Source organism: Amblyraja radiata, chromosome 1 (assembly GCF_010909765.2).
Source record: "Amblyraja radiata isolate CabotCenter1 chromosome 1, sAmbRad1.1.pri, whole genome shotgun sequence".
Taxonomy (NCBI): Eukaryota; Metazoa; Chordata; class Chondrichthyes; order Rajiformes; family Rajidae; genus Amblyraja; species Amblyraja radiata.
Window position 1 is genome coordinate 119,189,566 of NC_045956.1, and position 17,456 is coordinate 119,207,021.

General features: G+C 44.8%; 1 protein-coding gene across 2 annotated transcripts in view; it reads right to left on the reverse strand.

Moving 5' to 3' along the window:
* The window catches only part of LOC116978510 (coagulation factor XI-like), a 99,255-nt gene extending 83,950 nt beyond the window's left edge, over nt 1-15,305 (reverse strand). The window contains exons 1-5 of one of the 2 annotated variants that reach the window (XM_033029693.1): nt 15,022-15,305; nt 12,812-12,922; nt 5,964-6,123; nt 4,121-4,230; nt 2,532-2,691 (exon numbers count right to left, since the gene is read on the reverse strand). In XM_033029693.1, coding sequence (XP_032885584.1) covers nt 2,532-2,691; nt 4,121-4,230; nt 5,964-6,123; nt 12,812-12,881 — 500 coding nt within the window. In that variant the 5' untranslated portion in view covers nt 12,882-12,922; nt 15,022-15,305. The remainder of the gene's footprint in view (nt 1-2,531; nt 2,692-4,120; nt 4,231-5,963; nt 6,124-12,811; nt 12,923-15,021) is intronic. The other variant, XM_033029703.1, reaches the window with a different exon arrangement.
* Between the last annotated feature and the right edge of the window lie 2,151 nt (nt 15,306-17,456).

The window sequence follows — 17,456 nt, forward strand, 5'->3', positions numbered from 1 at the left end:
AAATGATAATAAACAACAAAAAGTTCAGTATATTTAAAAAAAACAATGATAGTACAAAGCCAAAGACAATGCCCCCCAAGTCCATGTAGCTCAGAGCTCAGTTGGAGATTGCAGTGTTTAATAGCCTGAAGGTTGTTAGGAAGAACCTGCACATTACAGTTTCAGGCTCTTACATCTTCTTCCCAACGGCAAGGATGAAATGAGAGCATGGGCAGTGTGGTGTTGGCTGCCTTTTTTGAGGCAGCAACTCCTGTAAATCCCTTTGATGATGGGGAGGTCAGTCTGGACTGGACACTGTTCACCACTTTTTTTCAATCTTCTTTGTTCCTGGGTGTTCGAGTTCCCAGACCAGGTCGTGATGCAATCAGTCAATATGCTCTCTACTGTACACCTGTGCAAGTTCAAGAGAATATTCATCAACATACTGAATCTCCTCAATCTTCTAAGGAAGTCGAGGCGTTGTGGGCATTCTTTATGATGGCATCAGTGTGCTGGGTGCAGGACAGATTTTCAAAGATATGCATACCCAGGAATACCCTCTCCACCATTGTCCCCTCGATAAAGATAGGTTTGTGGATCCTCGGTCTTCCTCTTCTAAAGTCAACAATCAGTTCCTTGGTTTTACTGACGTTGAGAGCAAGGTTGTTGTTCTGGCCCCGTTCGGTGAGTTGATCAATCTCCCTCCTTTCCACCGACTCATCATCATTCGTAATTCATCCAACAACACTGGTGTCATCAGTGAATTTGATGATGGAGTTGGAACTGTGTACAACTACACAGTCATGACTATAGAGTGAGTCGGGCAGGGGGTTAAGCACACAGCCCTCAGCTCCCATGCTGATGGTTATGGATGGGGGGGGTTGTGGGAAAGGGGGGGGGGGGGGGGAGGGGGGGGGGGGGTTGTGGGCTCACCCATGAAACTGCTGTACCTTTGCTACATGCATCCCTAATTTCCTGCTTGATGCTATCCCCTACCTCCCTACTGCTGTTTGGTGGTGTGTATACAACTCCAACAACTGCCCTTGGCTATTTCGCAGTTCTACCCATACCTATTCTACAGCATCCAAGCTAATGTCTCTCCTTACTATTGCATTAATCTTTTTTTTAACCATCAATGCCACACCTCCTCTTCCTATCTGTCTATCCTTCCTGAATATTGAATACCCCTGCATGTTTAGCTCCCCGCCTTGGTCACCCTGGAGCCATGTCTCCGTAATTCCAACTATATCATATCGCTTAACTACTAACTGTGCATTCAATTCATCCACCTTAGTACGAATGCTCCTCGTATTCAGGCACAAAGCTTTCAGGTTTATTTATCTTTTCTCCCTTCTACCTTTTGCTTCTGTCCTCCTTTTATGGCCCTCTGTCTCCTTGCATTCCCCCCCCCCCCCCCCCCCCCCCCGCCCTGTTAGTTTAAACATGACCTTTCCTACACTCTCTTTCCCGTTAAATGCACACGCTGTTGACTCCACCCCCCCCCCCCCTCCCCCTTGTTTAGTTTAAACCCATCCATGTAGCACTAGCAAACCTGCCTGCCGGAATGTTGGTCCACTCCAACATGTCCCTTTTGTACAGGTCACCCCTACCCCAGATGAGATCCCAATGATCTAGAAATCTAAATCCCTGCCCCCTGCACCAGCTCCTCAGCCACACATTCACCTCCCGTATCTCTCTGTTCCTACCCTAACTAGCATGAGGTACTAGAAGCAACCCAGAGTTAACCACCCTAAAAGTCCTACTTTTCAGCCTCCTACCTAGTTCTCTATACTCACGTTGCAGATCCTCCTTCCTCTTCTTACCCACATCATTTGTGCCTACATGCACAACTACTTCCGGCCGTTCACCTTCCCTCTAGTGGATGTCCTGCAGTCGGTCTGAGACGTCTTGGACCCTGGCACCAGGGAGGCAACACACCATTCTCGACTCCCGCCTGTCGCCACAGAATCTCCTGTCCGCACCTCTGACAATGGAGTCGCCCACCACTATGGCTCTGCCTGACGTCAGTCTCGCCAGTCGAGCCGCAGCGCCATGATTCGAGTCACAGACCTGTCCGCCACTCAGACTGGAAGTGTCGTCTGCCCCGACAGCTCCCAAGAGGGTGTACCTTTTTTCAAGAGGTAATTCCACTGAGGTCAGTGTTATCTTTTATTGCTAAGCCTAAATATAAATGCTATTTTGTTAATGTTATGGGCAATGATGCTAAGGACAGTATTTAATATTCACCCATAACTGAGCTTCAGAAGGTGCTGGTGGCTCATCTACTTAAACCACTGCACCTTGTATGGTGATGGAAGTCCCATTATGTTCGTGGTGAGGTCCATGACTTTGACTGTGAAAAATCAAGGGAAAGGTGCAATAATTCCAAGTCACAATGACGTAAGACTTGGACGGGAACCAGAAGGCACTGATGTCTCCACAACCTGCTGCCCTTGCTGTTCTTGGTGATGCTGATCATAGTTTAGGATGCAATGACTTGTCATCAGTTTTTCACATTCCATTGAGAGTTCCGAATAAAGTTGTGGATTTACCTTCGTTGGTCCTTGTTCCAGTCTCTTGTCAAATAGGTGAAAAACTGGCATCTTCTATGCTCGGTGCACAACTTTTGACAATAGTTGGCGTCTGGGGCAAGAACTGACTTGATATCATTTCCAGGAAAATCCATGTTTACAGCCAGCTTTTGCTCACATCCTGCAAAGAAATTAGATTCATTTATTTTGTATCAATTATCTGTAAAGAAATTATTATTTTTTGGCTAGTCAGGAGGAACATCTAATTTTGATTTCCTGTAAATTCATTTAGAATTTCATTCATGTTGCAATATATTTTGATATGATAGGCTACATAATATAATCTAAAACCCAATTTCTAAATCCAATTAAATATTGCAGACACTGTAGCATGATCCGCATTGGATCATCACTATTGCATCCATAGAAACATAGAAACTGTCAGCCAACTTTCAGTGACCGGTGTACAAGGACGCCCAGGTCTCGCTTCACCTCCCCCTTACCTAACCTAACCCCTTTGAGATAATAATCTGCCCCCTTGTTTTTGCCGGCAAAGTGGCTAACCTCACATTTATCTATATTATACTGCATCTGCCATGCATCTGCCCACTCACTCAACCTGTCCAGGTCATCCTGCAACCTCCTAACATCCTCTTCACAGTCCATGAGCCGCAATGCACAATTACCATATTTCTTAATCTTTTAATATTGATCACAAATGCCGTGAGCCTCAACCATAGAAGCTGGGCTTCACCCAGAAGTTAACGCTTTCAAATAAGGCCTGTTTACCCATATATCAGGTCCAATGTCCAGTGTTACATCATCTCATATTTTTATTCACTAAATAATTGTTTGGCAATTTTACCTTGCTTTAAATGTATTCATTTTCAACACAGGTTTGCACCTAACAATATAAGCCCTGAGAGCTTATCGTTGTTTCTCCCAATGTGTGTGTACATATAACCTTGATGATGAGCTGTTGCTTAGACTTGTTTAGAGATACAACATCGACCCACCAAGTCTATGCTGACCAACAATCAACCATACCCTGCTTCTATGTTTGGCTAGTTTTACATCCTACACGCTAGGGGCAATGCACAGAAGCCAATTAACCTACAAACCTGCACATCTTTGAAATGTAGGAGGAAACCGGAGCACCCGGAGAAAACCCAGGCGGTCGCAAGGTAAACATAAAAACTCCATAAAGATAGCACCCATAGTCAGAATCGAACCCGGGTCTATGCACTGTAAGGCACCAACTCTACCGCTGCGCCACTGTGTTCTTGTAAAATGATATAACACATTGTTCTACTGTAGCTCCTTAAAACATCTTTCCAATGAAATCCTTTTCTTTCCCCAGAAAAATTTCTCCTTCATTTATTTCCTTTATGAAGTGTCCAATGTCATTCTCCAATCTCGTGAGCCAAGTTGTCAGATTAACCTCAGCTTTAATTACAGCACCAAAATTAATTCATAAGATAAATTTACTGTGTCAGCTGTACCTGAATAAATTATCTGTGTTATCTTGAGTAAGAAAGGAGGGAAATTATACCATTAATTTCAAAATTACTGAGTTTAGACCCAAGGCAGGAAAATAATTTTGCACGTACCTGTGTCATTGAACTCACATTGCCTTAAAGAAAATCCTGACATAACACCCCAAAGAATTGTTCTTCTTGATGGAGTTCCTTCCATATTGTTTTTGAGGTAGCAGAAGTAACTACAAAGAATCACAAAGAGAGCAAATGCTTGAAGTCTTTTCAAAAATATGAAGCAAGTTTTGTTATTATTGTTGCTGATATCGGGTGAATTAGTTGTCAAAACTGTGCGTGGAGCTATTTGTTCACGGCAAACACAAAGAAATCTAGCAAGTAGTGCAGGAAATAATTCCAAATTAAGTGTCTGAAAATACACTCCTCTATTTGAATGGTGCGATTATATATTTCTATGCAGAATACATGCAGGAATAAGATTGCAGGAGTCGTGGTCTGTGAGCAAGTCTGTCAAAGTATCCTTGTGGGATCAGGATCAGCTACAGAAATGGGCAAGGAAATGGCCGATGGCCGATGGCGTTTAAACCAAGCAAGTGTGAGGTGTTGCACTTTGGGAGGTTGAATGCAAGGAGAAAATATACAATTAATGGCAAGACCCTTAACAGCATTGGGCTCTAAGTCCTTAACTCCCTGAAAGTGGCAACACCATTAGATAGGCAAATGGTATACTTGCCTTCATAAGTTGGGACATTGAGTATAAGAATCAGAAAGTCGTGATGCACCTTAATAGGACTTTAGCTGGGCTCCATTTAGAGTATTGTGTGCAGTATTGGTTGCCCCATTACAAGAAGGATGGTGAGGTTTTGGAAAGGATGCAAAGGAGGTTTACTGGAATGATGCCTGGATTCGGGAGTTTCAGCTACAGGGAGAGGTTGGACAGACTGGAATGTTTTCTCTGGAATGCCAGAGTTCAAGGGGAGACTTGATAGAAGTATATAAAATTGTGAGAGGCCTAGATGGAATAGACAGTCAGAATCTTTTCCCCAGGAAGGAAATGTTTAATACTAGAGGACTTAGCTTTGTGACAGAGGCAAGGTTTAAAGGAGGTAAACAACGTTTTTAATGCAGGTGCGGAGCTATTGTTTAGAGCTCTGGTGAGACCACATCTGGAGTATTGAGTACAGTTTTGGTCTCCTAATTTGAGGAAGAACATCCTTGTGATTGAGGCAGTGCAGAGTAGGTTCACGAGATTGATCCCTGGGATGGCGGGACTGTCATATGAGGAAAGATTGATAAGACTAGGCTTGTATTCACTGGAGTTTAGAAAGATGAGGGGGATCTTATAGAAACATATAAAATTATAAAAGGACAGGACAAGCTAGATGCAGGAACAATGTTCCCAATGTTGGGCGAGTCCAGAACCAGGGGTCACAGTCTTAGAATAAAGGGGAGGCCATTTAAGACTGGGGTGAGAAAAAACTTTTTCACCCAGAGAGTTGTGAAATTGTGGAATTTCCTACCACAGAGGGCAGTGGGGGCCAAATCACTGGACAGATTTAGGAGAGAGTTAGATAGAGCTCTAGGGGCTAGTGGAGTCAAGGGATATGGGGAGAAGGCAGGCACGGGTTATTAATTGGGGACGATCAGCCATGATCGCAATGAATGGCGGTGCTGGCTCGAAGGGCCGAATGGCCTCCTCCTGCACCTATTTTCTATGTTTCTATGTGCTGAGTGCCTAGAAGTTGTTGCCAGGGGTGGTGGTGGAGGCAGATAAGATAACGGCATTGAAAAAGCTTTTGGATAAGCAGGTGGATATGCAGGGAGTGGAAGGATATGAATTCTGTGCAGGCAGATGAGAGTTGGTCTTGGCATCATACTTGCCACAGATATTGTGGACCGAAAGGCCTGTTCTTGTGGTGGAGATTTCTATGTTCTTATGTTGGTTGAATGATTGACTAACCGCTGTTCTTCATTGTGAAATTCTTTCTTTACAAAGGTAAAAAACTGACAGCTGGGCTCCTCTGTACATTTACTCTGACAAATGTGTTCATCCTCCACGACAGACTGATGGATGTCATCCCCCGGGAAGTCCAGACCATCATAAATACTTTCCAAACAGGCTGGAGGAAAAATACCAGAGAAGTTAAGTTAATTAATGGCTGGGAATCGATAGCACAACAATATTTGCAATTTTACCAACATTTATCACTATTGTGAAACGGACAGCAACTTCGTCACTTGCTTAGTTTAACACAAAAGAGCGGAATTGTCTGACAGTGATATCACTCTTCAGCACTCTCTTGCTTCTTCACCCAAATCAAATAAAATTGTTGGCCTGATCTACGGTTCAGGAATTCTGTCATACGGCTTGGAAATGGGTCTCTTGGCTCGATTCGCCCATGTTTATCAAGATGCCCCAGCAAAGATAGTCCCATTTGCTCACATTTGGCCCATATCCCTCCAAATCTTTCCTATCCCTGAACGTGTCCAAATATCTTTAAAATGTTGTTATTGTATCCTCCTTAACTACTACTTTTGGCAGCCCATTCCATACATATCCAACATCCTCCGTGTGAAAAAGCCCATCAGGTTTATATTAAATCTTACCCCTGTCACCTTAAATCTATGCCCTCTAGTTCTCGATTCCCCTACCCTGGGAAATCCGTATATTCACCATAGCGATTCCCCTTACGATTTTGTACACGTCCATAAGATCACCCATCAGCCTCCTACACTAACGCCAATGCACCTCATGCCAAGTAATTAAGTCCTAGCCAGCTAAATCTTTCCCTGTAGCTCAGGCCCTCAAGTCCTGGCACATTCTTATAAATCTTCTCTGCATTCTTGCCAGGTCAATGACATCTTTCCTACAGTCGGTGACCAAAACTGAACACAATACTTCAAGTACGGCCTCACCAACATCTTGTATAACTGCAACGTAATGTCTCAACATCTATGCTTAATTCCCCGACTGTTGAAGGCCAGCATGGCAAAAGCCTTCTTCACCTCCCTAACTACTTGTGATACCACTTTCAGGGAACTATGTACTTGTACTCCTAGTTCCCTCTGCTCTGCAAATACTCCCTAAGCCCCTACCACTCACTGTGAAGGTCCTGCCCTCAATCGTCAAAAATTCCTAAATTGCAACATTGCACACTTATCTGAATTAAACTCCATTGGATATTCCTCAGCCCACTTGCCCAGCCTATATATCTTGATAATCATCTTCAGTCTACGATACCAACTATTTTAGTGTCACGAGTGAACTTACTAATCATGCCTTGTATATTCTCATCAAAATCCTTGAAATAGATAACAAACAGTTCATGACAAAAAAAAACAGGATCAGCCAAGGGAAAAAGAGGAGGGGGGGTTGCATTGTTGGTTAAGAGGATGTGACGGCAGTGGTCAGAGGTGACATTACTGACGGTTCATCGAGTGAGGCTATATTGGCGGAGCTGAGGAACAAGAAAGGGATGATCATCTTGTTGGGGGTGTACTATAGACCCCCTGAATAGTCAATGGGAATTAGAAAAATAAATATGCCACGAGGTTGCAGACAGCTGCAGGTCAAATAGGTTTGTTGTAGTTGGGGATTTTAACTTTCCCAATATTGACTGGGAAAATCAGAGTGTGAAGGGTTTAGATGGGGTGCAATTCCTCAAAAGTGTTCAGGAGGGTTTTCTCAAGCAGTATCTAGAGGCCCCCACACATGAGAGGGCAACACTGGATCTAGTATTGGCAAATTGGGATGGGCAAGTTAATGAAGTGTTTGTGAAGTAGGAGCCTTTAGAGACCAGTGACCACAGTTCGATTAGGTTTAAGATATTTATGGATAGGGACAGAGTGGGCCCATGTGTTAAAATGCTCAACTGGGGTAAGGCCAACTTTGAGGGTATGAGAGAAGGTCTCGCTCAAATTGACTGGAGCAGGTTATTTGAGGGGAAAGGAACATCAACCAAGTCACCTCTGTGTGGAGCCACAGGAGATGGACAAGGTCCTCAATGAGTATTTCTCCTCTGTATTTATGTAGGAGAAAGACAGTAGGACAGAAGAACTTGGGGCAGTCAATGGAAGTGTCTTGAGAGCAGTCAGTGTTACCTTCAAAGAAGTACTGAAGGTACTATCGTTTATGTAGACAAATCTCCAGAGCCTGATCAGATATGTCCGATGACATTTGTGGGAAACTAGAGGGGAAATTGCAGGAACACTGGTTGAAATTTAAGAGTAGTCCTTAAATACAGGAGGGGTGCCAGAAGACAAGGTTCCGTATAGTAGGCTAGATCACATGGGATCCAAAGAGAGATAGATAAATGGATAGTATATTGGCTTCATGGAAGGAAGCAGTGGGTGATGGTGGAAGGTTGCTTCTCGAACTGGAGGCCTGCGACTAGTGGTGTGCCTCAGGGTTCAGTGCTGGGCCCGTAACTGTTTGTCATCTACATTAATGATTTGGATGAGAATATACAGGGCAAGATTAGCAAGTTTGCTGATGATGCAAAAGTGGGTGGTTTTGCAGAGAGTGAAGATGGTTGTGAAAAATCGCAGCAAAATCTTGTTCAATGGCCAGGAGGGCTGAGGAATGGTGGAGGCAATTTATGACAGAGAAATGTGAGGTGTTGCATTTTGGGACGTCTAACAAGGACAGGACCTTCACAGTGAATGGTAGGCCTCTGGGGAGTGTTGTAGAGCAGAGGGATCGAGAAGTTCAGGTGCATGGTTCCTTGAACGTCGAGTCGCTAGTAGATAAGGTGGTCAAAAAGGCTTTTATCACTTTGGCCTTCATCAATTAGAGTATTGAGTATAGAAGTTGGGAGGTCATGTTGCAGTTGTATAAGATGTCGGTGAGACCGCATTTAGAGTATTGTGTTCAGTTCTGGGCACCATGTTATAGACAAAATATTGTCAAGCTTGAAAGGGTTCAGAGAAGATTTACGAGGATGTTGCCAGGATTAAAGGATCTGAGCTATAGGGAGAGGTTGTGTAGGCTGGGTCTCTGTTCCTTGGAGCGCAGGAGGATGAGGGGTGAGAGGTGTACAAAATCATGAGAGGAATAGATCGGGTAGATGTACAGAATCCCTTGCCCAGAGTGAGGGAATCGAGGACCAAAGGACATCGTTTTAAGGTGAAGGGGAAAAGATTTAATAGGAATCTGAGGGGTAACTGTTTCACACAAAGGGTGGTGGGTGTATGGAACGAGCTGCCAGAGGAGGTTGTTGAGGCAGGTACTATCCCAACATTTAAGAAACAGTTAGACAGGCACATGGATAGGACAAGTTTGGAGGGATGTGCACCAAATGCAGGCAAGTGGGACTAGTGTAGCTGGGACTTGTTGGCCGGTGTGGGCAAGTTGGGCCGAAGGGCCTGTTTCCACACTGTATCACTCTTTGACTCTAATTCAAGAAGTGCCCTGAAAATCTTTGGTTTTGATTTAACCATGAATTAAATTCAGCGACCTTTGCAGTTCTGAATAATTGTATTGTTGTCATAATTGTAATAATGAAGGGAATTGCGTGGGTTAAAAAATACATGATTACAGTTATGAACAAAGATCATAGGGGAGCAAGATAGACCACTCCTCCGAAATCCAATGGACTGACGTGTAGTACGTGACGGAACGTCACGGCCGCCATTTCTTTAAGCGACACGCGACTTCCGGTATGCCACCCGATGTGATCCAAAGCAAAGATTATAGAGCTCCTCTATAATTCTTGATCCAAAGCAAAGATCCTCGAGTATCTTGTTCAAAAGGGAACTGTAGATGCTGGAATATCGAAGGTACACAAAATTGCTGGGGAAACTCAGCGGGTGCAGCAGCATCTATGGAGCGAAGGAAATAGGCGACGTTTCGGCCCGAAACGTCGCCTATTTCCTTCGCTCCATAGATGCTGCTGCAACCCGCTGAGTTTCCCCAGCAATTTGTGTATCCTCGAGTATCTTGTAGCTGGGAACAGCCCCCTCCTTTGCGTAGTTTCCCTTGGCATTGTATGTGCAGTTCCCTTTAACACACACTACTGCACAAAATTAAATTTAACGTATATATATTTTATATATTATATGAATGTGTCTGTGTGTGAGAGGCAAGTTAGAGATAATAAAGTTTATTCTCATGGATCAGAAGCAACTTTGGATTTAAATACTCATTATTAATTTCATTTGTTTTGTAAGATGATGTACATAAACCATAAAGAGAGGGAGAAGGGGGAGGGAGAGGGAGAAGGGGATAGAGAGGGAGAAGGGGGGAGAGGGATAAGGGGGGAGAGGAGTAAGGGGGGAGAGGAGAAGTGGTTTTTTGTCATCCTTGGTTTGCTTGGGGTGTCAAGGTTTGAACGATCTCACCTTATACTTCGGCCTCCCATTCCGACCAAGATTATAGAGCGAGATCCTCTCTTACCTTGATTGCGGCCGCCACCGCCGAACCCCCCGGCCCACCATTGCACCCAAAGAACAAAACCAAAAACGTACAGAAGTGTTAAAATTGTCTTTATTATAGTGGTAAGTAAAGATCTATTAAAAATAAGTCTACTAACTTTCTAATGTACCGACAAACCTAGTTTCACAATGACCGTTGATGGGAGAACAGAAAATAACATTTTCACGACAGAATCTCGACAAAAAATAATAATAATATTTTCTAACCTTTCTTTTTTATCGGGGAACCTAAAGATTGACAGGTCTGGTCGTTTAGATTTACGATTAGAACAATTGATAGCGGAGCAGTGAGGTGAAGATTTACATGAGGTCGCCATGCCAGTGTGGGGGAAGCCCAAAAAAATGCTCAATAAAATGGCGTCGACAATCACACACGTGATACTACGCGTTTTTCGAGGAGTGGTCTATCTTGCTCCTCTATGATCTTTGGTTATGAAGTCTACTTTTAATACTTCAGATTTTATTATATACTAAGAACGTTTCAACTTTAGTGCAGTATTCCAAATAATGTTGCAGAAGTTAAATACAAATTATGAGTTTGGCGTCCTAGTTTGCGAATAGTGAGCATTTTTAAAAAATATAATTGGCTCCTTGGCTGCCTAGTTGGTGAATGTTCAATGTTTTCTGAGTGTGTGGAAGTGGTCCTCCAGCAAACAAAGAACTGAAAACAGATGGAGTTCCCTTGGTCCTCACTTTTTATCCCACAAACCCAGCATTCCGGGGGCGCTGTTCTGGCAGCAGCCATGTCAGCAGTGCGTCAGTTTTTTCAACTTTTTTTTATTTTTTAGTATGTTTTAAAGTATGTATTTAATGTTTTTTTGTGTGTTTTGTGTGGGGGGTGGTGTGGGGGGGTAAGGGGGAAACCGCTTCGGTCGCCTCCTCCATGGAGAGGCGACTTTTCCCAGGTCGCCTCCCCCGTGGCCTAACATCAAGGATCAGCGCGGCCTTTCCCGGAGACGTGCCCGGTCTGCAGAGCTCCAGCTGGTGCGGCGTCTACAGCCCGGGATCCCTCGTGGGGGACCCGGGGGAAGAAGAAGCCACCACTGCCGGCCCACAGCCAACTTCTACCGCGGGGCCGTCATGGACTTACCATCACCCCTGGAGGGGAGCTTCGACCGCCGGCCCTGCAGTCTACGGTGCTTCTGGCTGCGGCGGGGACTTTAAATCTTGACTGCGGCCTACAACAATCTAAAGCCGCGGTCTCCGGTGAGGACGAGCCGATCCTGGACTGACTCTGGACTCTGGTCCTGTCCACGGGGGGGAAGTGGAGGAGGACTGGCCAAATGTTGTGCCTTCCACCACAGTGATGAATGCTGTGGTGGATGTTTGTGTTACATTTTGTATGTTCTTTATTATTGTATCGCTGCTGACAACCCAATCCTTGCCGGGTCACTGCTCGTGCGGTCGACCGGTCGGTGCAGAGAGTAGCTTTGAATGTTTGTCTCTTCGTTGATTGTGTCCCTTTCTTTTTCTTTTTTTTTAAAAGCAACTGTAATGCGCCCTTTTAAATTGCCCCTCGGGGATGAATAAAGTGCTTGATTGATTGATTGATTGATTGATTGATTCAATCCTTCACCATTTCTGCCAGCTGTATGTAGTTGAGGCCAGTTCATTGGCTATATTTAAGAGGGAGTGAGATGTGGCCCTCGTGGCTAAAGGGATCAGGGGGTATGGAGCAGGTACAGGATACCGAGTTGGATGATCAGCCATGATCATATTGAATGGCGGTGCAGGCTCGAAGGGCTGAATGGCCTACTCCTGCACCTATTTTCTATGTTTCTATGTTTCCTACCACCAGTGGTATCTTTCCCACCCTACCACCAATCCCCACTTTCCACGTGACCATGGCCTCAGGGACTCCACGGGTGACTGCACATCAACTCCCCACTCAGCCCTCTCCGAGCACTTTCCCCTTCAACACTTTTCCCTTCATCTCCTCTGTCAACACTATTCAGGAACCTAAATGTTGTACCCTTTATCCTTTGTCTGTACCTAGTGGGCCGCTAGGTTGTATTCATGTATAGTTTTTTCTTTGACTGGACAGCACACAAACAAAAGCTCTTCATTGTACCTCAGTACACGTGACAATAATAAACTAAACTAAACTGAACTGAAGATTCCAAAAGAGTGAGTTGTAAAAATATCTCTGAGGCACAATCACTGTTGCAGAAATACCAGCAAGGTTTGGTTTAACTCACTTGTCTCCATGTTGTAATTCTTGAAACAAAACTCTATGTAATTTTAACTTCTCTACCCAAATGGGAGATTGTTAAATTCCATGAAAAGTCTTTCCTCTAGAAAAGTTAGTTTTATTAATTGACTTTTAGCAAATATCAAACCTTCTCATAAAGCAGAATGAAAGATAAAACAACTTACCTTCAATATCTTGTGAAAGAAATTCAGATAAACCCACCGTAAAGCAAACAAGATATATTAGACTCTTCATTCTTTTGCTGTTCAATGCAGATTAATCCCTTTGGTTAATAACTATTAAAACAATAATAAAGACTTGAATGTGGTGAATTTCTATGCAATATGATATCAAGCATTAATTATTCAAAATACCCAAATATTGTATTCCCTGTAGAAACAAGCCTTACATTACAGAAAAATGAATTAATAAAAACTGTAATCAAATTAACTCAATTAACTCAAAAATTTAGATTACTTGAGCAACGGAAGGTTTGAGTGCCCTGACCGTGGGAGAACAAAGAAGGGAAGAAGATTGAACTTTGTTTATCTTCTAACACAGCATTTTCATGTTAAAAATGTATTTGGGTGTCTTGTTGCTTTTATTGGTATGACTGTATGGCAATGTGAATTTCAATGTACCTTAATTGGTACATGTGACAATAACCCCACCTTGAACTTTGAACCATGCCCACAACCCTAGCAGTTCCACTTTGTGACCATTTGATCCATCAAATTATGCTAACTCTCGGAGCAACACAGTTGTGACGGTTAATGCCAGCTTGGATTGCTAACTTCTTTGGTGAAATTTCAAGCCATTATATATTTTTATCAATTGATTGATTGAAAGATATGGCATATAAACAGGCCCTTCAGCCCATTGAGTTCATGCTGACTATCGATCACCACTTCACACTATCCCATTTTCACATCCACTCCCAAGACACTAGGGGCACATTTCAGAGGCCAATTAACCTACAAACCTGCACGTCTTTGGGATGTGGGATGAAACCGGAACTCCCCTAGGAAACCCAAGCGGGTACAGAAAGTGCAACTGCGCACAGACAATACGCGAGGTCAGGATTGAACCCGAATCTCTGGTGCTGTGTTAGCAGCGATGCTACTGTTATTTGTGTTAATCTAATTCAGAGTGCAACATGAGCATTCCAAGATCCCAGGCTAAGCTTTATGACAGACTGAATTAAACTAGCAACACATTGCATTTATGATGTCTTTCCAAATGCGATATTTGAAAATTTAAGCTAATATTCTAAGAATCGTTCTTTATTGTCACATGTAGCAAACTACAGTGAAATTCTTTTATTGCATACAGTTCAGTAAAATATTACTATATATAAGAACAATCCTAGATTAAGTACAGTGTATATACAATACAATACAATTCAATTTATTGTCATTTGGACCCCTTGAGGTCCAAACGAAATGCCGTTTCTGCAGCCATACATTACAAACAAATAGACCCAAGACACAACATATTTTACATAAACATCCATCACATTGCTGTGATGGAAGGCCAAAAAAACTTATCTCTCCACTGCACTCTCCCCCCCCCGATGTCAGAGTCAAAGTCAAAGCCCCCGGCGGGCGATGGCGATTGTCCCGTGGCCATTAACGCCACGCCGGGTGATGCAAGGTCGCACACCGGGTCTTGGTGTTAGAGCCCCAGGCGTGCGCTCGCAGAGTCCCGCGGCCATTCCAAGCCGCGCGGGGCGGTGGTGTAGGCCCCGTTCCAGGAGCTCTTCAACCCCGCAACTCGGGCGGGAGAAGTCGCCGTTGCGGGAGCCCCGAAAAGCGGTCTCCCTCCAGGGACCCGCGGGCTCCCGGTGTCACTGTCCGCCAAACCCGCAGTTGCAGCCACCGAATCTCCGGGGGTCGGGTCGCAGGAGCGTCCACCACAGCTCCACCCGCTCCGGACTCGGCCAGCTCCGCGACGGTGAGGTGAGTAGTTGGCACCAGAGTCCCCGGCCTTCCTGTTGGAGGCCGCTCCTCGTTGCAGCCCCAACGACAACGGAGACCCGACAAAGAAAAGGTCGGGTCTCCCGTGCAGGGAGAGATTTAAAAGTTACCCCCAACCCCCCACACCACCCCCACCCCCCCACACACATACCCCAACAAAAAATAACAAAAACTACATAAAAACATAGACATAAAATAATAAAAACGCAGACGGACTGCAGAGGCCGCTGCAGACGAGAGTCGCGCCGCCTACCGTAGAGAATGTACGGAGACAATATACAAGAGTTGCCAGGTTTTGGTACCATTTTCAAAGTCCAAGGTGTTTAAAGCGCAGCTGGCTATAAAGGCCCATTGCCCTGGTGGCGTGGCTGGTCAAGCTAAGTTGTTTACTATAATGCCATTATAAAGAACTGAATTACCTGTATATTTTCTTGTACCAAACCTTTAACAGAGTCTTCTTTGCTACAGCGGTGCTTCCAGAGTGTACTTGCATTATCATGTCCTTTTGCAGACTAGAAAATGGAAATGGTGTTGCAATAGTATTTGAGCAAAGTAGAGGGGTGGAGACCTGTATTAAATTTTAACCAGAGTGTATGATGAAATGGTTGTTTTTATCAAGGGCCCGCATGTTTGGTACTGATTTCACTACACACATACCAGTGCGACAGATTTAAAAGTGACTAGACCAAGTGCAGACCCGTTGGGTCTGTTTCCCCAACGCGCGTTTTTAGGGGGGGGGGGGGTTGCTGCGGCTTCACACGCATACTATCCACCCCCACGCACACAGGGGGGAGGTGAGAGAGGGGGGAGGAGGTGGAGGATACAGGAAGAGAGCGAAGGAGAGGGGAGATGGAGAGGGGGAGATGCTGGGGAGAGATTGGGGATGGGGAGGAGAGTGGAGGAGTAGGGGGAGAGAGAGGTAGAGAGAGGGAGCCTCTCCTCTCTCTCTCTCCTCTATATCCTCTTTCGCTCTCATCGCTCTCTCTATCTCTCTCTCTCTCTCTCTCTCTCTCTCTCTCTCTCTCTCTCTCTCTCTCTCTCTCTCTCTCCTCCTCTCTCTCCTCGCTCTCTCTCTCTCTCTCTCTCTCTCTCTCTCTCTCTCTCTCTCTCTCTCTCTCTCTCTCTCTCTCTCTCGTTACTCTCTTCTCTCTCTCTCGCTCTCTTCGCTCGCTCTCCTTCTCTCTCTCTCTCTCGTTTTCTCTCTCTCTCTCTCTTCTCTGCTCTTCTCTCTCTCTCCTCTTCCCTTTTCTCTCTCTTCGTTCTGTTTTCCTATTTCCTTCAGAGAGGGGGGCGGAGAGAGGGGGAGAGACACTTTGAGTTAGTTCATTTTTAAGTAGTCGTGCTACATTTAAATGCTGTTTAATATCCAGCGATGCTGGTTAAAAATGCAGGTGTTTGGATGTTGAGAAGACAAAATAGCCCTGTTACTTTCAAGTATTTGGGAATATGAACTCCTGAGATCTTTATCTTACAACCGCTCCTCTAAAATTGACTCTTCTAATTCTTCTTTACCAATCTTATTTTACCTGTGCTTAATGATAGCTTCTAACATGCATCAAGAGAGCCACTTTAAATTTACAAAGACTTTCACTGCATACAAAATATACATACATTCCTACCTTTAGCTTCCTGATAGATATCAATAGAATCCTGCTAACTGAGGTCAAGGTGTCCAAAAGGAGCAGTTTTGCAGCCTTGATGCCAGCAGATATCAGAGGGTGGTGAATCTGTGGAATTCTTTGCCACAGCAGGCTGTGGAGGCCAAGTCAGTTGATATTTTTGAGGCAGCTATAGATAGATTTTACTTCGGAGTCACGTGAGTTCCCCCTCAGCGGCAGAATTTAAAAGCCGGGAACTGCAGGTAAGAAATACTCTGCGTTCTTTTTTGTTCCACTTACTGTGTTACAGGTGGAGCCAATGGACAGGACAAAGAGAAATAAGAAGGCTGCGACAAAGCTGGCGGGGGAGGACCGCGGAGTTGCGGGCAGCCAGCAGCAGCCAACGGCACACGAATCGCCCGTAATGGGAACAGCTGTGCCCGACTTCGCCCCCGCACCGGCCAAATCAACACCGCGGCCGGGCGGTAAGTCAAAGCAAAAATCTGACAGAGTCATTGACTCCGATGAGTCCGACTTTCAGCAGCCACGAGCGGCCAGTGACCGAGAGCATTGGAGCTGGTTGGAGCGGCTGATGGAGCAAATGCTCCAACGTGACAAGCTCCGGGAGATGGAGGCTAGTCACTGTGGGCAATTTGTAAGTCCTACAGCAGTACCTCTTGTAGGGCTGCACAGTGCTTCTCCCTCGTCAGAGGGGAGTACTGGGGGTCACTTCTGGGCTGACCCTGAAGAGGGGTTTGCAGAACAATCACCAAGTGTGCGAGGGGTGCAAGAAAACGAAAATTTACTGGACATGGTGTCCCAATTCATACCACCAGACCTAACTGGCCAAAACCTGGAACCAAAACTAGCTGCCAGTATTGACTATATGTCATTTAAGCAGCTACAAGGACAGGCATTAATGGACACCACGGCAAGACATTTACCACCAGGGAACTGTACATCACTGAATGTTCCCATTGTAAACCAGTGCATATGGAAACACGTCGGAGTAGCAATTAGAGCCAGGGACTTGAAACTCCAAAAAGTACTGAAGGTCCTAACAGCGGGAATTACAGATTTCGCCCGCACAATAGGCGAAAAAGACATGTCACAGGATCAACAGGATGCACTTGCTTTATTCTGTAACACTCAATACGAAATAAACAGTATTAGGAAGAGTGCCATCCAACCCGCTTTAGACCCTAAATTTGCAGGTCTGTGCAAACCTGGAACCCCTAAACCACCAATTCTACTAT